General features: G+C 42.4%; 1 protein-coding gene across 1 annotated transcript in view; it reads right to left on the bottom strand.

The window, feature by feature from the left end:
• Positions 1-24,302, bottom strand: part of MGAT5 (alpha-1,6-mannosylglycoprotein 6-beta-N-acetylglucosaminyltransferase) — a 312,019-nt gene that overhangs the window by 95,620 nt on the left and 192,097 nt on the right. The window contains exons 8-11 of the mRNA XM_080799785.1: positions 22,590-22,751; positions 19,056-19,225; positions 15,759-15,893; positions 9,399-9,532 (exon numbers count right to left, since the gene is read on the bottom strand). Coding sequence (XP_080655911.1) covers positions 9,399-9,532; positions 15,759-15,893; positions 19,056-19,225; positions 22,590-22,751 — 601 coding nt within the window. The remainder of the gene's footprint in view (positions 1-9,398; positions 9,533-15,758; positions 15,894-19,055; positions 19,226-22,589; positions 22,752-24,302) is intronic.

Raw genomic sequence — 24,302 nt, 5'->3', positions numbered from 1 at the left:
TAACATATCTTTCAATCTAGGTCACAAAACTAAAGGTGGGAAGAAGGGAAACCAATCAGTGATGGAGAGCTGTAAAATCTTAACATCATGGGTTTCCAAGTACTGTCGATTCACTCAATGGCACATTTATTTTTATTTTATTTTTAAGAATTTTTAAATTTTTATTATTTTTTTTTATCGGTAGCACATTTATTGAGCACTTACTATGAGCCAGAAAACAACTTGGGAAGAGGACACATCATTAAATCGAGCAAGCATGAATGTAACTCCCTTCACTGAGCTTATATTCATCTGGGAGACAAACAGTAAAGTAACTCAGTGCTACAGATTAAAAAAAAAATTGGTTTGGTGACCAATACTGAACACTAGTTCAGATATGCTGAAACATCTATGGGTTAATTGTTCTTTTATGCCTCAAAAAAATGTGGATTGACTGGCATGCAGACAGACATATGGATTGAGAGGTCACAGAGCAAGTAGAGGAAGCTGTTAACGCCCCAGTCTAGGCTGCGGGTTTCTACTGTACATCTTTCACCTTTTTTGTCTGTTTGAGAACGCTATTAACAAAGTTAGGGAGGCGCCTGGGTGGCTCAGTGGGTTAAGCCTCTGCCTTTGCCTTTGGCTCAGGTCACGATCTCAGGGTCCTGGCATTGAGCCCCACATCGGGCTCTCTGCCTGCCTCTCTGCCTACTTGTGATCTCTGTCTGTCAAGTAAATAAATAAAATCTTAAAAAAAAAAAGTGAGGAAGAATATTGGCTACCATCATATTCATGAGGTTCATGCTGATTCTCATGACGTGACTGGCATGACAGAAAAAAACTTTACTGACAAAGACTGTGACATCACACAAGAAGTTATCTGGCTTTAAAAACTACACAGCCAGTGATGTTATTCTTCAAGTTTTACCCAAACTGAAGTTTTTCAAATGGTGGTGATGATGAGCTGAGAGAGAAAGGGAAGGGGTCAGGATCCAAGCTAGGGAAACTATTATGTACATCTGGGCTCAAAAGATGAGAGCCTGAACTGTTGACAAAAGGCACACCAGAGTAAATTTCTCAAGTGTCAAAAAACAATTTAGGAGGGAATGAACTCCTCAGAGGAACATCACTCCTGAAGGCTGAGACTCAGATAAAGGAACTGTAAGGCTGATCCCATCACTCACTGGCCTGTACTGAAGTAAAAGGCAAGAGTCCTACTGCTGGAAGTCGAAGGCCAGAAAGACAGCTGGAATCACAAATAGCTCCTTTGCTTGTCAGGCCCTAAAAATAAAATAGTACAGGGAAGTGATTTTTAGCTAAAACCAAAAGGTTTATTCATTTGCATGAAAGGAAAGTAGTCCATTCCTACAAGTCCTGTTTTGTCTGGCAGGACTTTGGTCTATAAGCCATTACTTCAACCTGATCATGCAAATAAACCGCACTGTGAGCCCCAGCTTCTGGGAGAAAGTCAAAGAGTTAGAATGTCAATGACGACAGCCAGCATGATTGGAACAACTCAAGAAAGCTCAACCACCTGAACACCTTCTATAGGAAGACACAAAAGGGCAACTTGAAGCCACTGGCCCTGAGAAGCTTTTGCAATGATTTTTAAAAAAAATTTTTGGGGTGGTCTAATTGGCACATAATGTTACATTAGCTTCAGGTGTACAACATACGATTCAATAGAGAAGCTTCTGTAACATTACGTTTGTACAACACGTCTCGCTTTCCCTCACATTGTTGCATGGACTAAAAGAGGACAGGCATTATCGTTCATTTTGACTCAACTGGTATTTTCGGTTATGCCTACTCTAAGCTACGCATTCTTCAAGGTGTTGGGCGTTTCAGCAATGAACCAGACAAAACCCTTATGTCTCGGATTCCAGGGCAGGAAAAAAGAACATAAAAATAAGAGAAGTATAAATATTGTCTGGTAATACAGTGAATGAGGAAAATAAAGCAGAAAAGGGCACAGGAAATTTGGGGGAAATCGTACTTAAAAGAGGGGGACTAAGGGTTGATCTCACTGAAGTAACAGTTCAGTTAAAAACCTGAAGAAAGAGGGGCGCCTGAGCGGCTCAGGTGGTTAAGCGTCTGACTCTTGATTTCAGCTCAGGTCGTGATCTCAGGGTTGTGCAATCGAACCCTGCATCAGGCTCTGGGCTCAGTGGGGAGTCTGCTATGGTTTTTCTCTGTCTCTCTCCCTCTGCCCCTACGCCACAGCCAGGTGTGCTAGCTCTCTCTCTCTCTCTCTCTCTCTCTCTCAAATAAATAAATAAATCTTTAAAAAGAAAAAAGATGCTAAAAAAACCAAACAAAACCTAAAGAAGGAGATACAGAAGTCTAAGTGAAGAATGTTTGGAAGATGGAATAACCAATGCAAATGTCCTAGGGCAGGAGAAACAGCTGTGGGACTAGAGAGCAGTGAGCCAGAAGACGTGTGGTTAGAGATGAGGCCAGGCACCTACTGGTGTCTTGAGGCCAGTGGGATGACTGACTTTCCCTACAGTGAAATGCCATGGCATTGTGGGGATAGGAGTGTCAGGGTCTGACTTATGTTTTAACTAACCTCATTCTGTAGTTGGGGAAACTGAGTCCTTTCTTCTTTGTTCATTGATCCAACAAATACTTATCACCACTGACATTACCATTTCAGGTATGGAGGACTCAGCAGTGACCAGGCTCGTGGGGCTCACAAAATGGGACTGGGGCTGGAATAGAGGTGTGAGAGTCCTAGAACAGGAGTGTGTGGCTCAGGGAAGGGAAGGTTCCCAGAGGACAGGACACCTCCCTGAAGGATAAGCAAGGGTGTGTGTGTTGGGGGTGAGGGCTCAGGGCTTCCACACTAAGGAGTACACACACAATGGCCTGCATGTCCGAGAAAATAAGGCACTCCGGAAGACATGTAAAAGCCAAGAGGAGCCAATAGCAGAGGCAGGCCAGATGGTATAAAGAAAGGAGAGGGGCTGGAGATGAAATGGGAGGGCTCTCAATGAACACTTCTGGAACCCCCGGTCTGTTTGTCCCCCAGCTCTAGGACAGCTCCCTGTCTTCGCTGCCCCCCGTGTCCACATGTACCGAGAAATGCTGAAACCTCCCCAGCCCTCGACTCGAAGTGCAGACGGCGAGCACCCAGAAGGTGAACTGTTGGGTGTCTTCAGATGGTGAATGACGGCCCAAGTGCTGTGGGTCCTCAAGAAATTAGTTCACTAATGAATTAAACCAATACGAATGGACTCTGCGTAGAGCACAGGCAACGTTCTCTGACAGTGAAATGAACAGTGAGGTGTTTCCTCAGGCTGCTGAATGTTCTTGAAACCTTCCAACGACGGGATGTCCACCAAATTCTGAGACCACCCTGGTGTGAGCGCAGGGGAGAGGAGTCTGGTTATCTCTGCTGCTGGTGCATTCTGCCAGAGTCTCCAGTGAGGGGGAGGGACAAACACAATCACGTAAAGACCTCTCAGCACCGCTGTCTTTACATGAGGCAGAGGAAGCTGTGAAGGGGTGTCGTGCAGGGAATCCGAGCCATCCAAATACAGGCTAACTCACGGTATGAGTCGTCCACTTCTGGCTTTGTTTTCTCTTGTAAATGGTACAGACAAATGTCTTGCCTTTTACCAAGGTAGGATGCACCTTGTTGGCAAGTGAGAAAAATCGGACAGATCACCTTCAGGAGTTTAGAAAAAGCAGAATGTATAGCAGACTGAAGGTTGCCGATGGAAATAATGTCTAATTGGAGGGTCAAGCCAAGACCCTGTCAAGCCCAGAAAAAGCAGTGGTTACTCGTCAACAAGAAAAAACAGGAAGAAATTAGGAGCTAGTCACTCGATGGACCACAAAACCTCCTAGGAAATCATGGGACCACAAAACCCCCTAGGAAATCATGGTTTAAAAGAACCTTGAAAAAAATTATCTATGAAGTGAAGGAAAAAAAATAAGGAGATCCAGAATTCTATTATGTACTTACAACTATGTAAAAATACAGCCGTGAAAACTATGATAATGCTTATACTAAAGTATGGGGGCCTTTTTCCATAGGCGGGGGAGGTTTCTGTTTTGTGGTAGGGTTAATATTTCTCTTCAATTTGATTCAAAAGATAGAGGAAGTCTTTTAAATAAAGTCTTAAAGAAAAAAAAATGCAATTTTGCCATCAAGGTGACTTGAAGGAAGCAAGAGCGGGGAGGCACCAGCAGGCACCTGCAGAGACCAGCAGGCTGTCTGGCCAGGCTGGGGAAGCAGCTGGGGAGGGGTATGGAGTGGGACGCTGGCGGGGAGGGCAAAGGGAAGGCACGGCAGTCTTTGAGCAGGGATAGCTCAGTCCCAGCTGAGCTTTTAAGAGCTGGCTCTGGTGCCAAGAGAAGGCCTTAGTGCCTAGTCCACAGGCCACTGGGAGTGTGGACAAGAGGTGAGTGCAGGAACGAGGGCTTGCCATGAGGAAGGTGCCCCCAGACTTTACGGCTTTTTGGAAAAAAGTCATCACTCAGGAGATGTAGGCAAACAGACTGAGTGTTGCCTGACCACTCGGGTGGTCCCTATGGAAGCACTTAGGGAGGCATCAGGGATGGTCTAGGCTGACACAAAAATGCCAGAATGCAAACAGAATACACACAGAGGACAGCTGCAGTGAAATTCTGAGATCTGGAGCAAAACAATGAAGAAAAATCATGTTTTTCAACTTAGAGAAAGTCCACCAACTTAGTGAGAGAGGAGTTAGAGAAGAAACAGAAGTAGGTTTATGGTGAGAAGTGTTCCACTCTGAATGTTTAAGCACAAACATGCTCTGGTCAGGACAATTTCATGTCATTGCTCCTAGAGATGTGTCGGCAATGGTGCGTTTTTCTCTTCGTCTTCCAGCTCGGCCCTTTCTGACTGTCTTCCCCATCCTCTCCCTGCACTTCACACATGCCTAAACACTGCTAATATCTGGTCAGAAGACAGCTGGACTGGAAGACAACAGAGTTCTCCGAGCACAACACTCCATTCCTGGGGATCTGTGCTTTCCATTTTGCACTGCATCGGCACACAATCCACTACAACTGGGTAATACAGGTGCATGTTCACACACCAACGATATAATGGTTACTGTCAACACACATAGTAAACACTGGTAAATATGCTGTGTTTAAGAAAAAACCCCAACAATACGTAAATATAAGTTGATACTTCCTTCTTACACTCAAACCAATGATCTCCCCCTTCAGATCTCTGGAATAGCCACAGTTACTGGAACGGTGAGGGAATGGAAGATTCTGTGGCATTGACTGGGTTAGTCCAGGCCCACCGTTTTGTCACATGGGTAGGAAAAGACCCCCTCTTGGGGGGCACCCTAGTTCTCTGTGGACAGGCTTTGGGAGTCACTGCTTTGTGCCAATCCGCCAGCCTGAACACATCAAAATACAGCAAAGGTCTTGAATTGCTTAACTGTCCTCTTTATGTCCACATTTTCTCCAGTTTAAGGCAGCGCCATTCATGAGAAAGCTTTTCATCAACCTACGACATGAAGGCTGTACCAACCACGGATGATCCCTGCCTTATCCCACTGTCTCCCTCGCAGTATTAAAATGCTGATTTTCTCCTTCTCATTCCTTTGGCATTTATTAGCTGTGATTTCTTCGTGATTAACAAATTTCTTTCATCAACTTTTTGATTACCTTCAAATACGGCTTGCCGTATAAAGGCAAGATCAAAGCTGGATTCTTTCCCTTTATTCCTCAGAGTAATGACGTGGTGTCCTAGCAACTTGAGAAGGGGGATCGATGGACTCTGTGGTCTTCTCTCTTGGGAGGTTCATCCTGGACTCATGGAGTATCCGTCACTGGTTTGAATGCAATCCACTGTAGCTACTCTTCTTCCCGATTCTCCAGCTACCTGGTCTTTGGTTCCTATGGCCTTCTGACTCCACCCCCGTGGTTTTCCTTAGCTTCCTTGCTTCCTGGCATGTCGAGAGGTCCCCTTGTGAATGTTTCCTGCCCTAGATCTGGAATCAGTATTGATTTGAACAGGAGGTTCCTTATCGCAGGAAAGGTATTTATTTGAAAGATTTTTATTTATTTATTTGTATGTGAGAGAGCACAAGCAGGGGGAGGAGCAGGCAGAGGGAGAAGCAGACTCCCCGCTGAGCAAGAAGGCTGATGTGGGACTCAATCCCAGGACCCTGGGATCATGACCTGAGCCGAAGGCAGATACTTAACTGACTGAGCCACCCAGGCATCCCAGTAGAAGAGGTATTTAAAAGGTTCCCAATCTGAGGGCCAAGGATACTCCTTGCCAACTGGACTATCTTTACTTTTGATCCTTTTCTAAGTAGAGAGCTAGGAAACATTTCCTTTTTAAAGAGAAAAGTAAATTGATATTGGTATTTCCTATTCTAGCTAGAGATGATACAGTCTTAAATTCTTTAAATACTACCCACCTTTTTGGTTACTGAAAATCTGGACTCCTACAGTATACCTCTAACAGTTTCAAATAACAATGTAAATATTTCCCCCAGTAAATGTATGGTCCAAAGACAGAGTTTTAAAGTCACTTGAAGTAATTATTTTCTCTGTGTGGGACATTCACGCTAATGTGATAGAACACTAGGCATGTTTTATTTTTTCAATCTGTTTTCAGTTGTTAGTGAATTCTTTCTTACTTTCTTTCTTTCTTAAAATTACATGAAACATTTACATGGTTCCCAAGTCAAAATAAGGTCCATTAAAGAGATACCTACTTTCTGTCCCTGGCCCTGCATGCCTTTCCCTCAGGGGAAGTCACTTTCATTGGCTTGCTATTTTTCCTTACCTTATCTCTTTTAAAAATACAGGCAAATTCATATACGCTAACATACGCACACATTGCCTTCTTACACAGAAGGAAATAAGTTGACCAGCTGCCCTGCATGCTGGCTTTATTACTTCTCTGTCTCCCGGGCATTGCCCTCAGAGCAGTGGGGACCGTTCTCGCCGCTCCTTCCAGTTTCACAGCAGCCCCCTCTCTCAGGGGACCAAGTTATTCACTCAGTCCCCTAGTATGAACATCTGGGTTATTTCCACTCTTTGCCTATTTTGAACAGTGTCACAACAAATGACCTGTGCACACACCATTTTTTATTTCTGCTCACTTATCTTTGGGAGAGACTCTTAGATATGACCTGCTCAGTCAAAGGGAAAATGTGCTGATAGTTTTGCTACATTGTGACAAATACACTCCCCCACTCAGGACCATGCTGCATTGTCACTAGTAGGGCAGGAAAAGACGGACGGACCCTCACCATTGGAACACCTATGCTACCAAGGTCTGGATCCTGCTGAGCCTGATGTTTGGGACATGGTATCTTGGTGCAGTTAAAGTACGCATTTCTCTTTATGGTGAGTGAGGGTAATGTGTTTCCAAATCCTTGTTGCATTAAGCTTCTTTTTCCTTGGAATGAGTAATGGGCCTTTGCCCATTTTCCTGTTGGATATGGAACTTTTCCTTCAGTTTTTAGAAGCTCTTTATATATTAAAGGATACCAACCCATCAAGATAGAACTTACTTATGTTTTTGCAATGCAGGTTCTTCTCCTTTTTTTTTTTTTTTAAAGGCAGTCAAATGTTTCAATTTTCTCCCCTGATTACTGCTGAACTCTGAGTCAGTTAGGAAATTTATCCCCTTCCCAGGTTAACAGGAATTAATGTATGTCTTCATCTTTAGTTACAGTTTAACCAGTGGCTTTCTTTCAACTCAGTTAACCAACACTGCTGAAATCTTCCATTCATGGAGAACAAAACTGGTTTTTAGGACTCTGAATTTCGACATTCTGAAAGAGAATTTTATACTTTCTGGAAACACTTCCTATTTCTACTCCCTGGACACAAGGCAACACCATCTTGTAGATGACATCTATTCAGCTATCATTTGGGCTAATCTGGCCATTTTAGAAATGCCTAACATTTTCCATCTGATGTAATACACAGGTTACTTCTTGCATTGTTCTGTACCACCTCACCCTAGCCCCTCAAAAGTCATACAATAAAGCCAAACCAAAGGCCAACTCTAATCATGCCCTGTACCATGCTGACCAGCCATCTGTCACCCAACTCACCCATAGTAGTCTGTCCCCTAAACTGTGCCCCCAGGACAGTTTGCAATAGCAGGATGATAGAGCTCCAGGAACAGTAATAATGTCTGCCATGTGTATAACATGCTCTTGCAAATCCTTCTGAGCTGAAAAGAACACTGAACACTTGACCGTGAGCTGATTTTTAAATCAGCACCCTCCAAATGCCATGACCCTTCTTAATTCTACTGTCTCATACCTCACGTGCAAGGATTAAGTCCAATGTGTTCTTTGTTATGTTTAGTGAACCCGAGAACAGATCTGTCTTCAGGTGACTGCATACAAGGGGGAGAGGCAACCACACAGGGAAAAAGTAGGCCACGGGTCCCTTGGGTCTTAACAAAGGAAACAGACTCACATCTCAGATACTGATTCCAGGATGAAAATCTCTGGATTACAATTACTCTGACAGCTTTGGAACAGGAATTCTCCACTCTGAGCATCCAAAGGAAGTCATGTTCAACTCATGTGACACTTTCAGAGAAGGACTTCACCTCACCCACTGAGACATGCAGACTTCAACTCGAAGTTTATTTTGGGCATGATCACTATCCAATTTGGAAGCTTCCTTCACAGGCCTCAGCTAATCATCAATGAAATGAGGCTCAAGGCAGTACACTGAGAGCAGCGGTAAGAAACGGTCAATGCAGGAAAGGGAACATGACGGAAACAGAAAAGAGCGAAGCACCTACCGCTGGGGCCAGTCAGTTCATCATTTTGGAGGTGTTCGCTACAACACCTCCTGAAACTGTCACTGCTGTTGGCATCAATGACACCTTCTGAGCCAGAGCAAGTGAGATTTCATTCTGGTGCCAGCGATTGAGAAGCTGATTAAATATGGAACAGAGTCTAACATAGTTTTATTTAAAAAAAAAAAAAAACCAAAAAAACAACTGACTTTTTTCTTTATAAGGGTTGATGCTTAAATAATTAAGGCTTTTTTTTTTTTTTAATCTGTCTACATGAAAGACCTCATTCCTCATCAGTCATCAGGTGGACCCCACGCAGCATCTATGCGGAATGAAACGTGTTTAGTGCCTGCCAAGCCAGAATCCACCCAGCGTCCTTGCCCAAATGCTTTTTAGTGATACTTCATCTGGAACATTTTTTTCCCCCAAGAACATTTCTAAGGCTTTTCACAAAATGCTCACATGGCCTTTCAATGTCAATTAAACAACAACAAAATCAGTTATTCCCAGGGAAAGGTTCCACAGCACACGTTTCTACAGCTAAAAGGCCTGAGAATCATAACCCAAAATACACAGCCATCTAGTTTCTTTTCCTGTTTATCTTCGGTGGCATTCTGGAAAGCAGAGGTGAAGCGTGAATACTCACGGAACATGGTATAAAACTGCTGCGGGTTTAGATTCCATTTGCCCCAGGGCGTCTTGTGGCCTTTGGACTGGGCATAGTTAGCGTGGTTAAACTCTGGCTCGGTACCAAATGAATCCAGGACTCGGAGCATGCACCTGAAAGGAAAAAGCAACATGGATAAAACTGCAACTTTGACCCCGAAGTTCAGAAGGTAAAAGTTCGGGGTACCTGGGTGGCTCAGTCAGTTAAGTGTCTGTCCTTGGCTCGGGGCATGATCCTGGGGTCCTGGGATCCAGCCCCTGAGTGGGAGCCTGCTTCTCCCTCTCCCTCTGCAGACCACCACCCCTGCCCCACTCAGGCTCTGTCTCTACTAAATAAATAAAATCTTAAAAAAAAAAAAAGGCAAAAAGCTCTAACCCCTCCTGCAGGGACTACCAAAAATGGACAAATAGTTTTCATCAGAAACACGAGTGGGTGGGAAGTGAGAGACTGTGGAATATATATATACCAAACATCTTATGTGTGACTTCTGAGCCATCACACACAGAAACATTTTGCTACAGATTAGCTGACAAGTCACAGAAGATCTCTCAAATAACAGCAAAATGTAAAGTCCCATGAGAGCTGGCATCGCAGACTGCCACTGTGCCCTGAGCTAGGGCAGAGCATATGGTGGTGCCTAATGAAGAGTTGCTGAATAAACAAAGAATTACGGTTCTTAGAAGTGGCCATGATCTGAGAATTTGTATTCCTCTCCCAAATTCTTAGGTTGAAATCCTAACCCCTAAAGGTGATGGTACTAGGAAATGGGGCTCTGGGGGGTGATACAAGGTCATAAAGGTGATTAGCTCATGAATGGGTTTAGTAGTCTTATAAAAGGTGACCCCACAGGGCCGCCTGGATGGCACAGTCAGTTAAGTGTCCAACTCTTGATTTCGGCTCAGGACATGATCTCAGGGATGTGGGATGGAGCCCCATGTGAGGCTCTAGACTCAGCAGGGTGTCTGCCTGGGATTCTCTCTCTCCCTCTCCCAATGCCCCTCCAGCTCCTGATCTCTTTCTAAAATAATTAAACGAGAGAGAGAGAGAGAGAGACCCCACAGAACTCCCTCACTCCTTCCAACAGGTGAGGACAAAGTGAGAAGTCTGAGACCTGGAGGAAGGAGAGCCTCACTCGACCACGTTGGCTCTCTGACCTTGCCCTTCAGTCTTCAGAACCATGACAAAAAATGTTTCTAAGCCACCCAGACTGTGGCATTTTCTTATAGCAGCCCGAATGGACGAAGATGGAGGTCTTACTCTCCGTAAGGCATACAGCCTGCCTTAGCTCTTTCCACAGTCACTTATCATTTTCGTCAATTAATAAGAGTATTGAATTTTAGGTAGAGTTTAGAATCCCACTGACAAGGCAGTGTTGATTTTTATATACTTGACAGCACTGGAACATTACTGCTTTCTCCCAGAGCCAGGAGTAAAACTGAAGATGTTTCATTTGGCTCTTCCAACAAAGTCTTCAAACTGGGTCAGCCAAATCTGGTCTACCTCCCATTTCTGCAAGGCTTGTGAACTAAGAATGATCTTTATGTTCAATTTTTTTTAAAAGGCTATTTTGTGACAGGAAAATTAGATGAAATTCAAATTTGGGGGTTCAGAAATGAGGTTTTATTTCGACACAGCCACGCCTAATTGTTTACTTAGGTCTATGGCTGCTTCCACTCAGTAACAGAGAACTTCAGCAGTTGCCGCGGAGACCATATGGCCAGAGAAGCCTAAAATATTTACTACATGGCTCTTTACAGAGAGAGCCTGTCGATCACTGCTTTAGAGTCGAAAAGAAACGACCAATTGCAAGAATCAATGCTGAAACCGGAATCAACGCTGAAACCTCCTCCATTAATTAACGCATTCTTTCAATTCATCACCGATTCTCAAACCATTGATGTAAATTTAGCTTATGCCTGGCCAATAAAAATAGCTCTGTTTTCTGTGGTTATACCTCAGCAATACTTCTGAATGGTTCTTACTGGGCCAATGAGCATAAAAGCGAATAAATATTAAAGCCTACATTTTACAATCAGATAATGGCAAGTGAGTTGTAAACATCAGATCCAGTTTCTTCCTTCGTTTTCCCACTATGATGAAAGCGTTCTCTCTAGTTTTTGTTTTTTTTTTTTTTACTACGTTTTTTACATCAATGTGTGATTCAGAAAAATAAAATGCAAACACCAGATTGGATTTTCCAGAAAAATCAATAGCAAATTGCCATTCTAGTGTGAGGTTTTTCTCATCTGAGATCGCCACCCTTTGTCTAGACAAGGAAGGGAGGAAAATAAAGAGGATGGGAGCAAACGCAAGCCGACCACAGAAAGCGTTTCCTTATTTTGGATTCCCGTGTGGCGGGCAAGGAACATGCTATCATCACAGTGACAGTTTTCACAATTAGCACCAGGACTGCATCATCAGCCTGAAAACCAACAGGTGGAAGGAAATGGGTGCCCATAGTCCAGGAAAAAGAAAGCTAGGGAGCCAAGAAACCGACCCATGTGTGTTTCCCCTGGTCTCCAAGTGGTTGGGGCATTCCTTTTCTCTTAACAAAATATTGTCATTCCCCAACTTAGATATTTTTTAGTGTCAAAGTTTGCATTAAAAACTTATATAGGGGCGCCTGAGTGGCTCAATGGGTTAAAGCCTCTGCCTTCGGCTCAGGTCATGATCTCAGGGTCCTGGGATCGAGCCCCGAATCGGGCTCTCTGCTCAGCGGGGAGCCTGCTTCCTCCTCTCTCTCTCTGCCTGCCTCTCTGCCTACTTGTGATCTCTGTCTGTCAAATAAATAAATAAAATCTTTAAAAAAAAACTTATATAAAAACCTCCTATATTATAATTAACTCTTTAACTTGTATTTTAAAATAAGATACAAAAGCCACTGGTTGGAGCCAGTGTATATTCTGAGAAAGATGGCAGCATTTAGAAAATGTAGGTATTGCAGAGCTAGAGGAGGAAGAGGGACACACACCCACAGGTGGGGCTGAGCCTCACAGATTATAGGCTCTGCGCAGGCACTGCAGGGATGAACAGGCCACCCTCATCCTATGAAACCTTTGTCTTGAAGGCTTTGGCTACTTATCCTCATTTGCAATCTACTCTGACAAGGTATACGCCTCTCTAGCTTTGGCGTGTGATTTTATTTTTAACTTTGGAGTTTTATTGGTTTTATCTTAAATTTAGATAATTAAGATAATCCCTGATGAGTCAAGACGCCTGGTGGGAGCCTAATGCCTGCATGCCCGGACTTTGATACTGTGCTACGTGATGCTGGACTTCTTCCCAGAGGAAAGCTAGAGCATGAAAGATCGAATGTCCGAGAAACTTGGAATTCTACATCCTCCTACTTAAGCTTTGGTTTGGGATTGGTCTATTTTTTAGTGGGCCTGGGTTTGTTTTGTAAACCAGAGGCAGGGGACGGATCTCTGCTTATGGCAGAAGAGGTTTAACATAATAGCTTTCCTCCTTCAAATCACATTCTACAGCTGTGTGCTTGGAACTGGATTTGTGTTGTTAATATTTATGCAGTTCCTCTAAAGTCTTTGTGTGTCTGAAGCATCAGGGACAGACCGATGACTTAAGAAGATATCTGCCTTGCCGCCCAAGGCAGCTGGCCTCCTTCTCACAGGAATCGCTATGGCCATGCCAAATGACTCCTGGAACATTCTTTTTGCTCTGAGCCACACTATTGTAAGATGGACGACTTCCTTGCCAGGACCTACTTTCCACTTTGGAGTTGGATGTAAAACATGGTATATCTCATGCTATGTGCACCTCACTTCCTTGTGTGTCCTCAATAATCAGCAAAGACTTCACAGAAAGCAAAATGGGTATGAGTTTTATAGTCCTGAATGGTATACTAGCTGCACGTAGGCATGGAACAGATGTTTAACTGAATTTTTTTGGGTTCCTACATAAATTGGAAAGAATTTACAAAGATGTTTCCAAGATCAACAGGACTCAAGGTTTTGCTCCTAAAAGGAAGACCAGATGTAAACTCCATTTACATATAATGGAGTTCCTACCATGTACCATCAACCAAGATGAATTCAGAGAGTTCTGAGAGTGTCTCATCTTCAAAAGGGAAAGAAATGGCTAAGAACTTTCTAGAGGATCTGCTTAGTCTTTGGATGAAATCTTAGCTTCATCACACCACAAAGACTGCAGGCCTAAAGTCCTGATAGACCTCTGCCAGCCAGTATCACTAACGTGTTTGATTTATGAAAGAAAGACAAGAGAGATACTACACCCCTTCCATAAAATTCCTTTGAGATGGTGCCTTTTCATCCAACGAGAATCAAATACCAACCAGTGGTGACCATTTTAATAATGAAATCATCCTTTTTAATTGACTGGAACACTACCACTGAGGACATTTTTCCATCCCAACAGCCCTTCTTAATGGGGAGGATATGTGAGTCTAGGGATGCCTGTGATGCCTCTGTCCTTTTGTACCAGGTGCCTGCCATTTGCTAAATGCCAGAGAACAATAGCTCTGCCTTTCTTTCCTTCTTTAATGCTGTAGCTAAAAAGGAAAAAAAAAATGTTTACTTACATGGCTTATTAACCAAAAAGAAAGACGGCTATTTCCACATAACTGAGAACAAATGTGATGGCTTGTGATGTATGAAGATTTCAAGGAAAAAACAAACAACAAAAAAAGGAATAATGTGATGCAGAAGGTAGAGTGCGATCCTGGCCCAAACCAAGATTTTGCTTTTTTATTTTTTTTTAAAGATTTTACTTATTTATTTGACAGAGAGAGACACACAGAGAGAGGGAACAGAACAGTGGGAGAGGGAGAAGCAGGCTCGATCCCAGGACCCTGGGATCATGACCTGAGCTGAAGGCAGACGCTTAACAACTGAGCCACTTAGGTGCCCCTTTATTTTGCTTTTTGATGAAACTATATATGAAAGGAAATGAAAAGTGCACAGTCTCTTCTCAATCAATCCCTTCCCTCTGTCCCTGAGTATGGTACAAGCCAGTGAGAAAAAAATATTGCCACTGGCAAGAAATCTGCAAGAAAATTCTACAATGATGTTTTTCCCTACTATGTTTTGGAGAATCTTAATATTTTTACTTTTTATTTCCTTTGAATTTCTACTAAAGGACTTGCAATCTGACATCAGCTTGGAGATTAAAGTTTATAAATAATATTAAACTATAAACTAATCTGAAATGGACCTAGTTCAAGTCATTAAGGATTCAATTATGGGGTCAAGGTAGAAGAACACATCAAAACATCTATTTATCCAACAGCAACAGAAAAGAAACACATTTCTAAGTCATGCTAATTGAAAGATTTTCCAAGTGCTCTTTTTAGGAACTTGGTTCAAACTGTAGGTCAACATTTACCATCAGGTAGTCAGGTTGGTACTAACTTCAGGATTTTTACCCAAATTTATGTACCACTGCCACCGTTAGATAAAATACGTTTACTTACATTTACTGGAAACTTTTAGAGGCCATAAATGAAAGCCAGTGCCAACTCTAGGAAGGGGAAGATAACCAAAAATAGCATATTTCTCTTCTTTAAACATTATTATTAAATTCAAGCTGGATACTTTGTCTGAAGGCCAAAACTGACAGCTACCCTTATCTTGTTAAAAATGCACGTAAGTGTTACAAGATGTGTTGGAGGTATCGCAGCATCAGACTAAGCCTTTTTAGAAAGATTGGAGGAAAACTGAAAGGTTAATAAACTCATTATATAATTCACTGTTATTTAATGCCATGCTTGTGTACCATGTAAAATCATTTCAAACACTAAATCACGGTCCCAAACCCACACTGAGGGAAACGAGTTCTTCTCCAACGTGATACAGGCATGCACCTGGGTCATTCTCAGCATGGGTCTTATGTTAAAAAGCACAAGACCCCAGCATTCAAACAAGGTATTCACAGTTTTCTCTTCCAAAAATGACAACTCATGAGGGAAAGGGGAAGAGAAATGAGTCATCATCTCAAACCTGAGCAACATGAGAAATGACATTTTCCACATTTTGTCCAAATTGTTACTTAAACAAATGAGACTGCTGTAGGCACACAGAGAGGAATGAGGAGTATTAAGGAAGGTAAAGAGGTGGCTGGCCACTTATTTTCTATTCCTAGAAGAAATCAATAAAAATAATGAATAGCCTTTGAAAGTAAAAATCACTGGGGGAGAATCTGAATTTCAATTAGAAATGAGGAACCTACTCCACACAGTCCAAAAGCTAATATTTGATAAGCATTTCTGCTTGTAACCATGCTCCCTCATTTAAGGAAAAGAAAAAAGAAAAAAAAAAACCCAAAGACCAAACACCCAATTAACTTAGGACAGCAAGTAGCACTTACTGGTAGTGAACCCAGGATGGCCCAAGAGTTTTCTTGAATTGAGCAAGTCCTACGATATCAATATAAATGAGCTCAACGATCCTGTCTCCTACAGTTGGGCAGCCAGACCGGTTTCCTACAACCTTCTTCATTATCCTAGAAAGAAGGACAGGAGAGAGGGAAGAAAGAAAAAAAAATAATTTATTTCAAGATACAACACTTAGCAACATTAATAGGCAAACATCCCAAGAATGTTGTCTGCTGCCTATCCAGATTCTGCCCACCCATCAAGGCCTATCCAGAGTCCAGCTTCAGAGTCTGGCACAAGTAAATGGTGGCTCACGCATGTGCACACGCATGCACGCATACACACACACACACACTTTGAAACCTAGGAAGACCTGGGTCTGAATCTGTCTATCTACCTCCACTAGCTGCTGTGAGATCTTAGACAAGTCCCTAACCTCTCTCGTCTTTCCTCCTAAGAAACAACAACAACAAAAACAACCTTCCCACAAAACAGGATTTGCGACAGAAAAGATAGTAAGAAAGCAACCTGTGAGAGATTCTTCAGGTGCTTAAATGAGGTATTAAAAAGAAAAGTGCCTCATGTGTCGCAGATACTCAGTGGTTACTGCTTCCCCTCACAGAAACTGCTCTCATTACCCTACTGACCTCCTAAAGGTCTTCAATTTCTAGCCGCTATAATACAGACTTCTATTCTGTCTTGTGTGGTTTCCTAATTTTTTCTATGTCAAATTTTTCCTTCTGACTAGACTCTATTATATAACTGGCACTCCCCTTCCTTCCATCCACCCATCTCCTCACCCATCCGTACAACCCCACCCCTGCACACAGAGAGAGCCGATGTACGTGACCGTATGCCAACTTCACGTGTGTGGGAGTAAAAACTGCTCACCGAACCACACGCCGCTCACCCAGAAATCGGTCCTCACTGATGCCTCTTATCCCTGCCCGCACTCCATAACCATCCTTCACCAAATTCTGGCTATCCCACTTTGAAGGACGAGTCCTAGAAGCAGGACTCTGTTCTGTAACTCCTTGCCGCCACTCCTTTAGGTACCCTGCTCCTCAGCTCGCTTGACTCTCAGAAAATACCAGGTTCTGTACAACCAATTCCTTCCCAAGAATTTGAAAGTATTTCTACACAGGGCCAGATAGTAAATACTTTCCCTTTGCAGGCCACACATCCTCTGCCTCGACTACACAACTCTGCCCTTGGAGAACAAAAGCAGTCACAGCAGTTCATCCATAATGGGTGTGGCTATGTTCCTGTGGGAGTTTTGTAACAAAAACACACAGAAGACTGCATCCAGCCCGCAGTGCCAGGTGTGTGGAACCTTGGTCAACCCTGTTTTTGGTGGTTCCCACACTGGTCTGCACACTGGAATTATCCAGACGCATTGTGATACTCAGTGTGTCCTGTGTCCTATTCTCGAAGGCTGTGATTTAATTAGTCTGGCATATGATCTGGGCACTGGGAGGCCACAAAGATCCCCCGTGATGGTAATGTGCAGGCATGTTCTGCCCTCTGTGGCTTCCATAACTGTCTTCTTAAATAAAACACATCTGGTTCTCTTACCAGTACTCAAAGCACTCCATAGACATCTTGACCAACAAGTTAAGTCTCTGCCTGGTAGTCCCTTAATGTGCCTTTTCTGACCTCCCTAGGGAGCACCCATCCCTAGAGTTCCCACAGTTTTTCCACTTATTCACCCACTCATTTGTTCCCGGATTCATGCCTTCACCCACTGGGTGCTAGGCACTATTCTAGGTGCTCCATATACCACAGTGAGCAACAATCACTGTTTCTGTACTCCCTTGGCTTACATTCTAGCAGTCATGCTTCAATTACTACTAATCACATTGCAATTAGTGTAATTATCACGCAATGTATTAGCTGTAATTACCAGAAGATTGGCATTTCCTTGAACGCATGTTGGTCATCTCTGTCTATCCCGTACCAAGAACCGGTGCCCAGAAAGCACTGAGAGAATGACTGCTAAATGTGTGGATGCCTCGACTTCACAGGCTATGTACACAATGTGTTTTAAAGCAAGCAGGGGGTAGCGTGCTGAAGGGACATGGGCAGTGTTTAGGGGTTCAGAAGACCTCGGATTTATCTGGATTCAAAAAGAGCAACCTAGTACAGTGGTCAAGAACACAGGCTTTGAGGTCCAACACAGAACTCTCACATGTTTTCTACGTATTCTTAAGCAACTCAATTTCCTCATCGTTAAAATGCAGGAAGCAACAGCACTTACTTCTGAGTTTGTGTAAACAGTATGTAAAATGTGCAGTGTCCGACGAACGGTAGGTGCTCACCAAATGTTAGGTGTTCATAGCCTCCATCTATGCTGTGGTTATCCTAACTGCTGACGCTCTTGCTGTAACTAATGCCCTGATCACAGTTTTAGCATATAGAGACCATTTAAAAAATGACAGTTGATATTACTGCTTTCATCTCAACACTACCACTCATCAGCTATGTGGACCTTGGCCCCAACACAAGTGACCTCTCTGGGCATCAATGTCTTGGACAGGAAAGTAGGAGCGGGGTGTGGGTTGGAGGGAACATATTTTATTTTAAACACCCTTCTATCTCTAGAATGTTCACTCGAGGTATTTCTTCTGGAACGTTTGGCATATGGCAACATGAACACTTGGCTGCTGGGAACAACGTCTCTATGGGCAGTTATCCAAAAGGAGTGAAGGGGCGCAGAGCATTCCTGCCTAGCCAGCTGTGTCAACCTACAGGAGATTATGAAAGTGCTAGGACCGGAAGCAGGTTTCAGGGAAACAGAAAAGCCAGGTAGATTTAACAGACTCGGGCTGGAAAGTTGGCTTTACCAAAAGAGGACTGGATCAGGGCTTTCAAGAAACTCATTCTATCCAAATTAAATTATAAACAGGAACTTGCCCTGTTTTAAGATTTGGGAGGCTTGCAGTTGAGTAGGGAAGGGTATGAATTTCAGCAGGAGACAGGGAATTAGGAAAGTCAATAATGTTTTGTGCTGCACATGTTGGAAGCACCTGTAATAGCACAGAATAAGCTCCTTAGTTTGAAATTTCTGGCATTCATTTATGAAGCCTCTGGAGCCTGCAGCTACAATGAAAACATATTATCCTTTTCATAGTGTATGTATTTAGCTCCTGAAAATAATCTTCTTATCTCCTGTTTAGTGAATTATCACTTTCATTTTCCTCCACAAGAAATTACACACTAATAGAGGGCTTTAAGAGTTTACAATTTCTTTTTTGTATTCTGATTTTAAAATTGAAAAGTAATCTCCTTACTCCTTGAGCTCAGCCAGTGAAGCTGAAATCCTAATGTCATGGCCCAGTAAGTACAGAGATGTAATTAAATCACTCCACTGAACTAATTCACCAAGAGGGCCACCACTGAAAGCTGTCTCTGCTATCTTAAATCCAGATTCCTTAGTCAGGAGTCCCAGGTGAACGAGGACCTGAAAAAAACAAAAAAAAAAAACAAAGGAGAAGCATATATTGATTCCCACTGAACCAAGTACAAACTCCACAGTAACACACCAAAAGCAATCAACCAAATCTAAAGTGATGTTTATGTTCTAACGTAACCTCAACCTGGCCTAGATTTTTCCAGAAGGTACAAAGAAATGGAAGGAAATAGAGTCACTACCACACCCTGTTATGGCTATGAACATGACATATGGATAGTCTCTTTTTAGAAAGCAGGATACATTTGGGAAATCAGATTTAAAGGCAAGTAAGCGAAGGCAATAAAATGTCATTTAACAATACTGGGTGTTTCTTTCCCACAGCTGGAATATTTTTTAAGGTTTTAATGCAAAAAATTTCAAACATATCCAAAATCAGACATGGTAGCACAGTCAATTCCAAGGTACTCATCACATAAACTTCACAATTATTAACTCAGGACAAATCTTAATGTACACCCCTCATTTTCTCCCAACCCCTCTAGCTGATGTTGAAGCAAATCCTAGAGATCATAGCCTTCCATCTGCAAATACTTCAGTTTGTATCTCTAAAAGAAACAGACCTTCAGTTAAAAAACACAAGCATAACGTCACTTTTGCCTCTAAAACAGTTATTCATTCCTTAATATCATTCACTATCCAGTTAGTGTTTACACCTCCTCCAAGCATAGTTGTTCCAGGTAGAAGTCAAATAAAGTGTGTAAATCTAAGTGTCTCATTTATTTCTTAGGCTTCTTTAGCCCCATCCTTTGGGGTTGGGGAGAGTTTTATTTGTCCAACACACTAGCTTGTATTTCCAGTAGAGTCTCTCATACTTCAGGTTTTGCTGATTGTGTAACATATTCTTCTACCCCCTATTTATAGTAAACTAGTAATTAGATCCACAGCCATGATTCAATTCACATTTGATGTTTTTGGCAATGCTACTTCATAGGCGGCGCTGTATGCTTCCTTTCCCTAGTGGGAACAATGTCTAGGATCTCTGGTGATGTTGGGAGCTACTGATGATCACTAAATAGAGGCCTTCATCCATCAGGAGTTACAAAATGGTGATATTTTATTATTCCTTCTGCTTTTATTAGCTGGAATGCTTCTACAAAGAGAAACTACCCTCCACCCCCATCAACTACTTGGCTTTGCTGATGTACGGTTTATAGAGAAAAAGCCTGGCAAATATTTGACTCTTGCCCTTTATTTATCAGTTTTCCAAATAACAAATTTGTTCATTAGCCTACTCTAATGACCGTCAATGAGGTTTTACACAGTCACAGATAGAAGTTATCCTTATGGATTATCAAATTGTCCCATCTTGCCAATGGGAGGCTGTTCAAGTTGGCTTCTAAGTTCTTCTGACAGGATTCTAGTAGTCTTTGAGAGTGCCTTTGCTCTCCACTATGACATATGTTCACAGCTCAACATGTACAACTTCTAAGACCTTAACCGACCATTTTTCCAAGAACCCCTTATACCATTGAGTGGAAATGGCAACTAAAGATCAAGGTCTGGTGCTTAAGGGGACTCCAGTTAATCACTGTCTGTAGCCCTTTTCAGTGGACATAGCTGGAAATTTATTTCTCCTCCAGGATAAAACAAATCATAAATTCACACTGGTCCTTCCCATTCAAACTCAGGATTACAGTAACTTTGCATAACATTATCCATCTTACATATGTTATTTTCTCTCTCCCAGACAGAAAATCCCACTTCTCGAGGATACTAACATAAGTACTTTGCTTTATTCCAATATGCAGAAGGGATTCAGAATGAGAATATCTACACCACCACCTACTACATGTAAACTTAGTAAAACTCAGTAAAACTTCTCAAGATATTTGGCCATTTTTTTTGTCCTTTGTGATATACCATCAGAAATGCTGAAAAGTCTGTGTTCTAGTCCCTAAGAACAGTTCTTTGTGTATTGACTGTAAAACTGGATATGTAGTCAGTTCAAGTCTTGTTTTCTTTGTAATTTTTAGATACCTTTTTTTGCAATTCAACTTTATTTTATACTATGTCAAGTGACTCTAGTATCAAAGCTACAGAGAAAGATATATTTACGTAAGTCTAGTTTCTACACCTGTTGTCTCCATGCCATTTCCTCTTTCCCCATATTTGACTCTTTTTATTGTGATTAACATAAAATTTAATATTTTAACCATTGTTAAGTGTACAGTGGCATTAAGTACATCCACAATGTTATGCAACCAGTGCCACTATCCATCTCCTTTATTTTTAATTTCATGGTCTATACTATTTTTAAAAATATGAGCAAGCATAAATGTATATTATATATACATCATGTGTGTGTACATGCACATATCTTTATGTATACGTATGTGTGTATGTGTGTGTGTGTGTATATATAAATTCTCTTCCTTTTAAAAATACTGTTCACTGTTCTCCATATCTTATTTATTGACCTTATATATTGACAATATACCCTAAAGATTATTGCATAGGATTCTGTAAAAATACTGTATTTCTTCTTACAGCCCACCTGAATTTTTGACCTCATACTCTTCTACAGAGGACTATCTGGTGCTTGAGCATTTGGACCTGCTGTCTCATAAACTCAAGGGATTTAGCAAAAATGGAACCACTGAACTGTGACTTGGGGTTTTGCAAGCTCATCCTCCCCATTTCCTTTTTTTTTTTTTTGAGGATATCAAAGTAGTCAAATTAGGAACACCAAAGCCTTTTTTAATTTATTTTTAGATGTGGGTACACTAAAGACTGTGTAATTTGCTCTGTTTGTCATCCAAACAGTTACTCTAAAGCCAAGGCCATTTAACCTCTACCTTATAGGGTATAAAATGTTTCATGCTCAGGGTTATTCCCAGAGGTGTTCTAAGCAAATCCCCTTGAAGTTCAAACAGATCGGCTCCGATTTAATTGATAGTATCTCTCCCTCAAGAATATAAGGAGAAGCACCAACTCAACATAGCAGCAACGGAACTCAGCAGTTGCCCAAAGCCCAGAAGTGACAAACAGCACAACCAGGAGATTGCCACGATGATGTGACAACAAGCTCTCCAAGGCTGTCTGTGGGTAAAGCCAAGAGGGTTAGGCTCCCCGATGCCATGGGGACAGAGCATCAGGGCGGTTCAAAGGAAACTCTCACAGGCAGATACTCGGCTTGGCTTCACCCGAGAAGCGTGTGTGCTGGTTCCTGCTAAGCAGGATTACTGTCACAGGGGAAAGGAAAGCCCAAAAAAGGCTGTACAAGAGACTGAGCAGATTCACCCTGAGGGAGTATCATTTGAGACATGACATTTCTCTTAGTCTTGTTTCCAAGCAAAATCGAATTTTAAAAGAAAACTGGCATCTAACTGAACTGAATTCCTCAGAAACTCACTTTCTTCCGCTTTCTCTTTTCAAGATTCTGCTTTTCTGCCAGGGACTTGATAGCTTGGATCCACGCATCAGCCATTCGCCGGATCCGGAGTCTCATCCACCGGAATTCTTCATGCTTTTTCATCATGCTGTAGAGAATATTAAAATCCGTACGAATTTCCGCCTAGAAACAGAAATTTAATAAAAATGAACAGAAGATAAAAAGTCAGAAGGCAGAACGGTTGTCATGATGTGACATTTGAAAACTTGAAAGAGCTAGTCAATTAAATACAGGGCTTCAGAAGTGAGGCTTGTCTGCTGCAGAGCTTTACTTCAAGGCCCCAGGATTACAAATTAAAGTAAAGGCCGCTGACTGCTCATCTGTTGTATGGGACACCATTAAAAAATGAGAAATTGAGAAAGGTCCAGCACAGTCACCGCAAAGCCGAGAGTCACACTAAAATGCATTTTTTTTTTTTTTTTGCAATGAGTATGCTCGATGTACCTTGAAATTCTCTGCACCCGAATTCATTGCCACTTGGATCTACTGCAAGGCAGCAGACTCCTGGAAAAGTAAAGTCAGTTCTTAACAGGCTGCTTGGCATTGTGTAGGTTGCCAAAAAGCCTTCATCTGCCCACAGAGTTAAGCAGGGAAATAAATGCTCATCTTCCAGTTTTGTCCCAATCTCAAACAAACAAAAGCTCATTATTTTCTAAGGAATTTAAAAGCCAGCAATATCATTTTCCTACCATAGCTCAACAGAATTTAAAACCCAGGCCAGAATAATTTAAAAGCCAGGAAGAACACTTTTCTAATGTAGCTGAGTACAACCAGTGATCAGAATAACAGAAAAACAGCAGCACTCCTATTTATTTTTTTGTTAACATCAAGAACATGCTAACTCCATCCCCCAACAGTCACATGCTTTGTTCTCTACCCTCACCTGATCCCTCCTTGACCCAACCTTCTCCCAAGATTCCCACGGCCTACAGCATGGGTCAGCACACTGTGGCTGGGGGAGTCAGATCCTCCAGGTGCCTGTTTTGGTATAGAAAGTTCTGCGAAAACATGGCTATACCTGCTCATTTACATCCTGTCTATAGCTGCCCTCTGCGATCAAGGTCAGAACTGAACAGCTCCAACAGAGACCTTATGGCCTGGCCTGGGAAGATGAAAATATTCACTCTCTGGTCTTTTACAGAAAAGGGCTGCTGACCCTTGGTCTAAAGAATAAAGACATGAGCTTTTAGCGTGGCACAGAAAACCTTTCACGGTCCCTACTGATCTTTCCCATCTCATCTTCCACCAAAGCTCATCTGATACCCTATGGCCTTGCCCACTGAACTATGCTCTACTCCCTGAAAACACCAGACTCTGGTACGGGCACCTTTCCCCCTGCACATCAGACACATCTTTCTCCTCTCCTTCATCTACTGTGAACTCACTCATCATTTGAAATTCAGCTCCAGTATCATCATCTCTAACCCCTACAGGCTGAGATCACCGCTTTCTCATTCATTCCCATCGGCCTATAGTTCAGCTTCTATGCGGGTGTGGTCAAGACTTTCACCCATCACTCTCATGAGATCGCTGAGTGCGCCTCCACGTCTGGCACCAGGTCTCATTCCTCTCAGGAGCCTGTCACTCAGAAACCACCCCCCCCCCCCCCCGCCGGCAGAGAATTGCTTGAGAAACAGATACTACCGGTGAACTGATTCGAGCCCCCAAATTTCC

The sequence above is a fragment of the Martes martes genome, assembly GCF_963455335.1.
Source record: "Martes martes genome assembly, chromosome: 3".
In the NCBI taxonomy this organism is placed as follows: domain Eukaryota; kingdom Metazoa; phylum Chordata; class Mammalia; order Carnivora; family Mustelidae; genus Martes; species Martes martes.
This window is presented reverse-complemented; position numbering and strand designations above follow the sequence as displayed.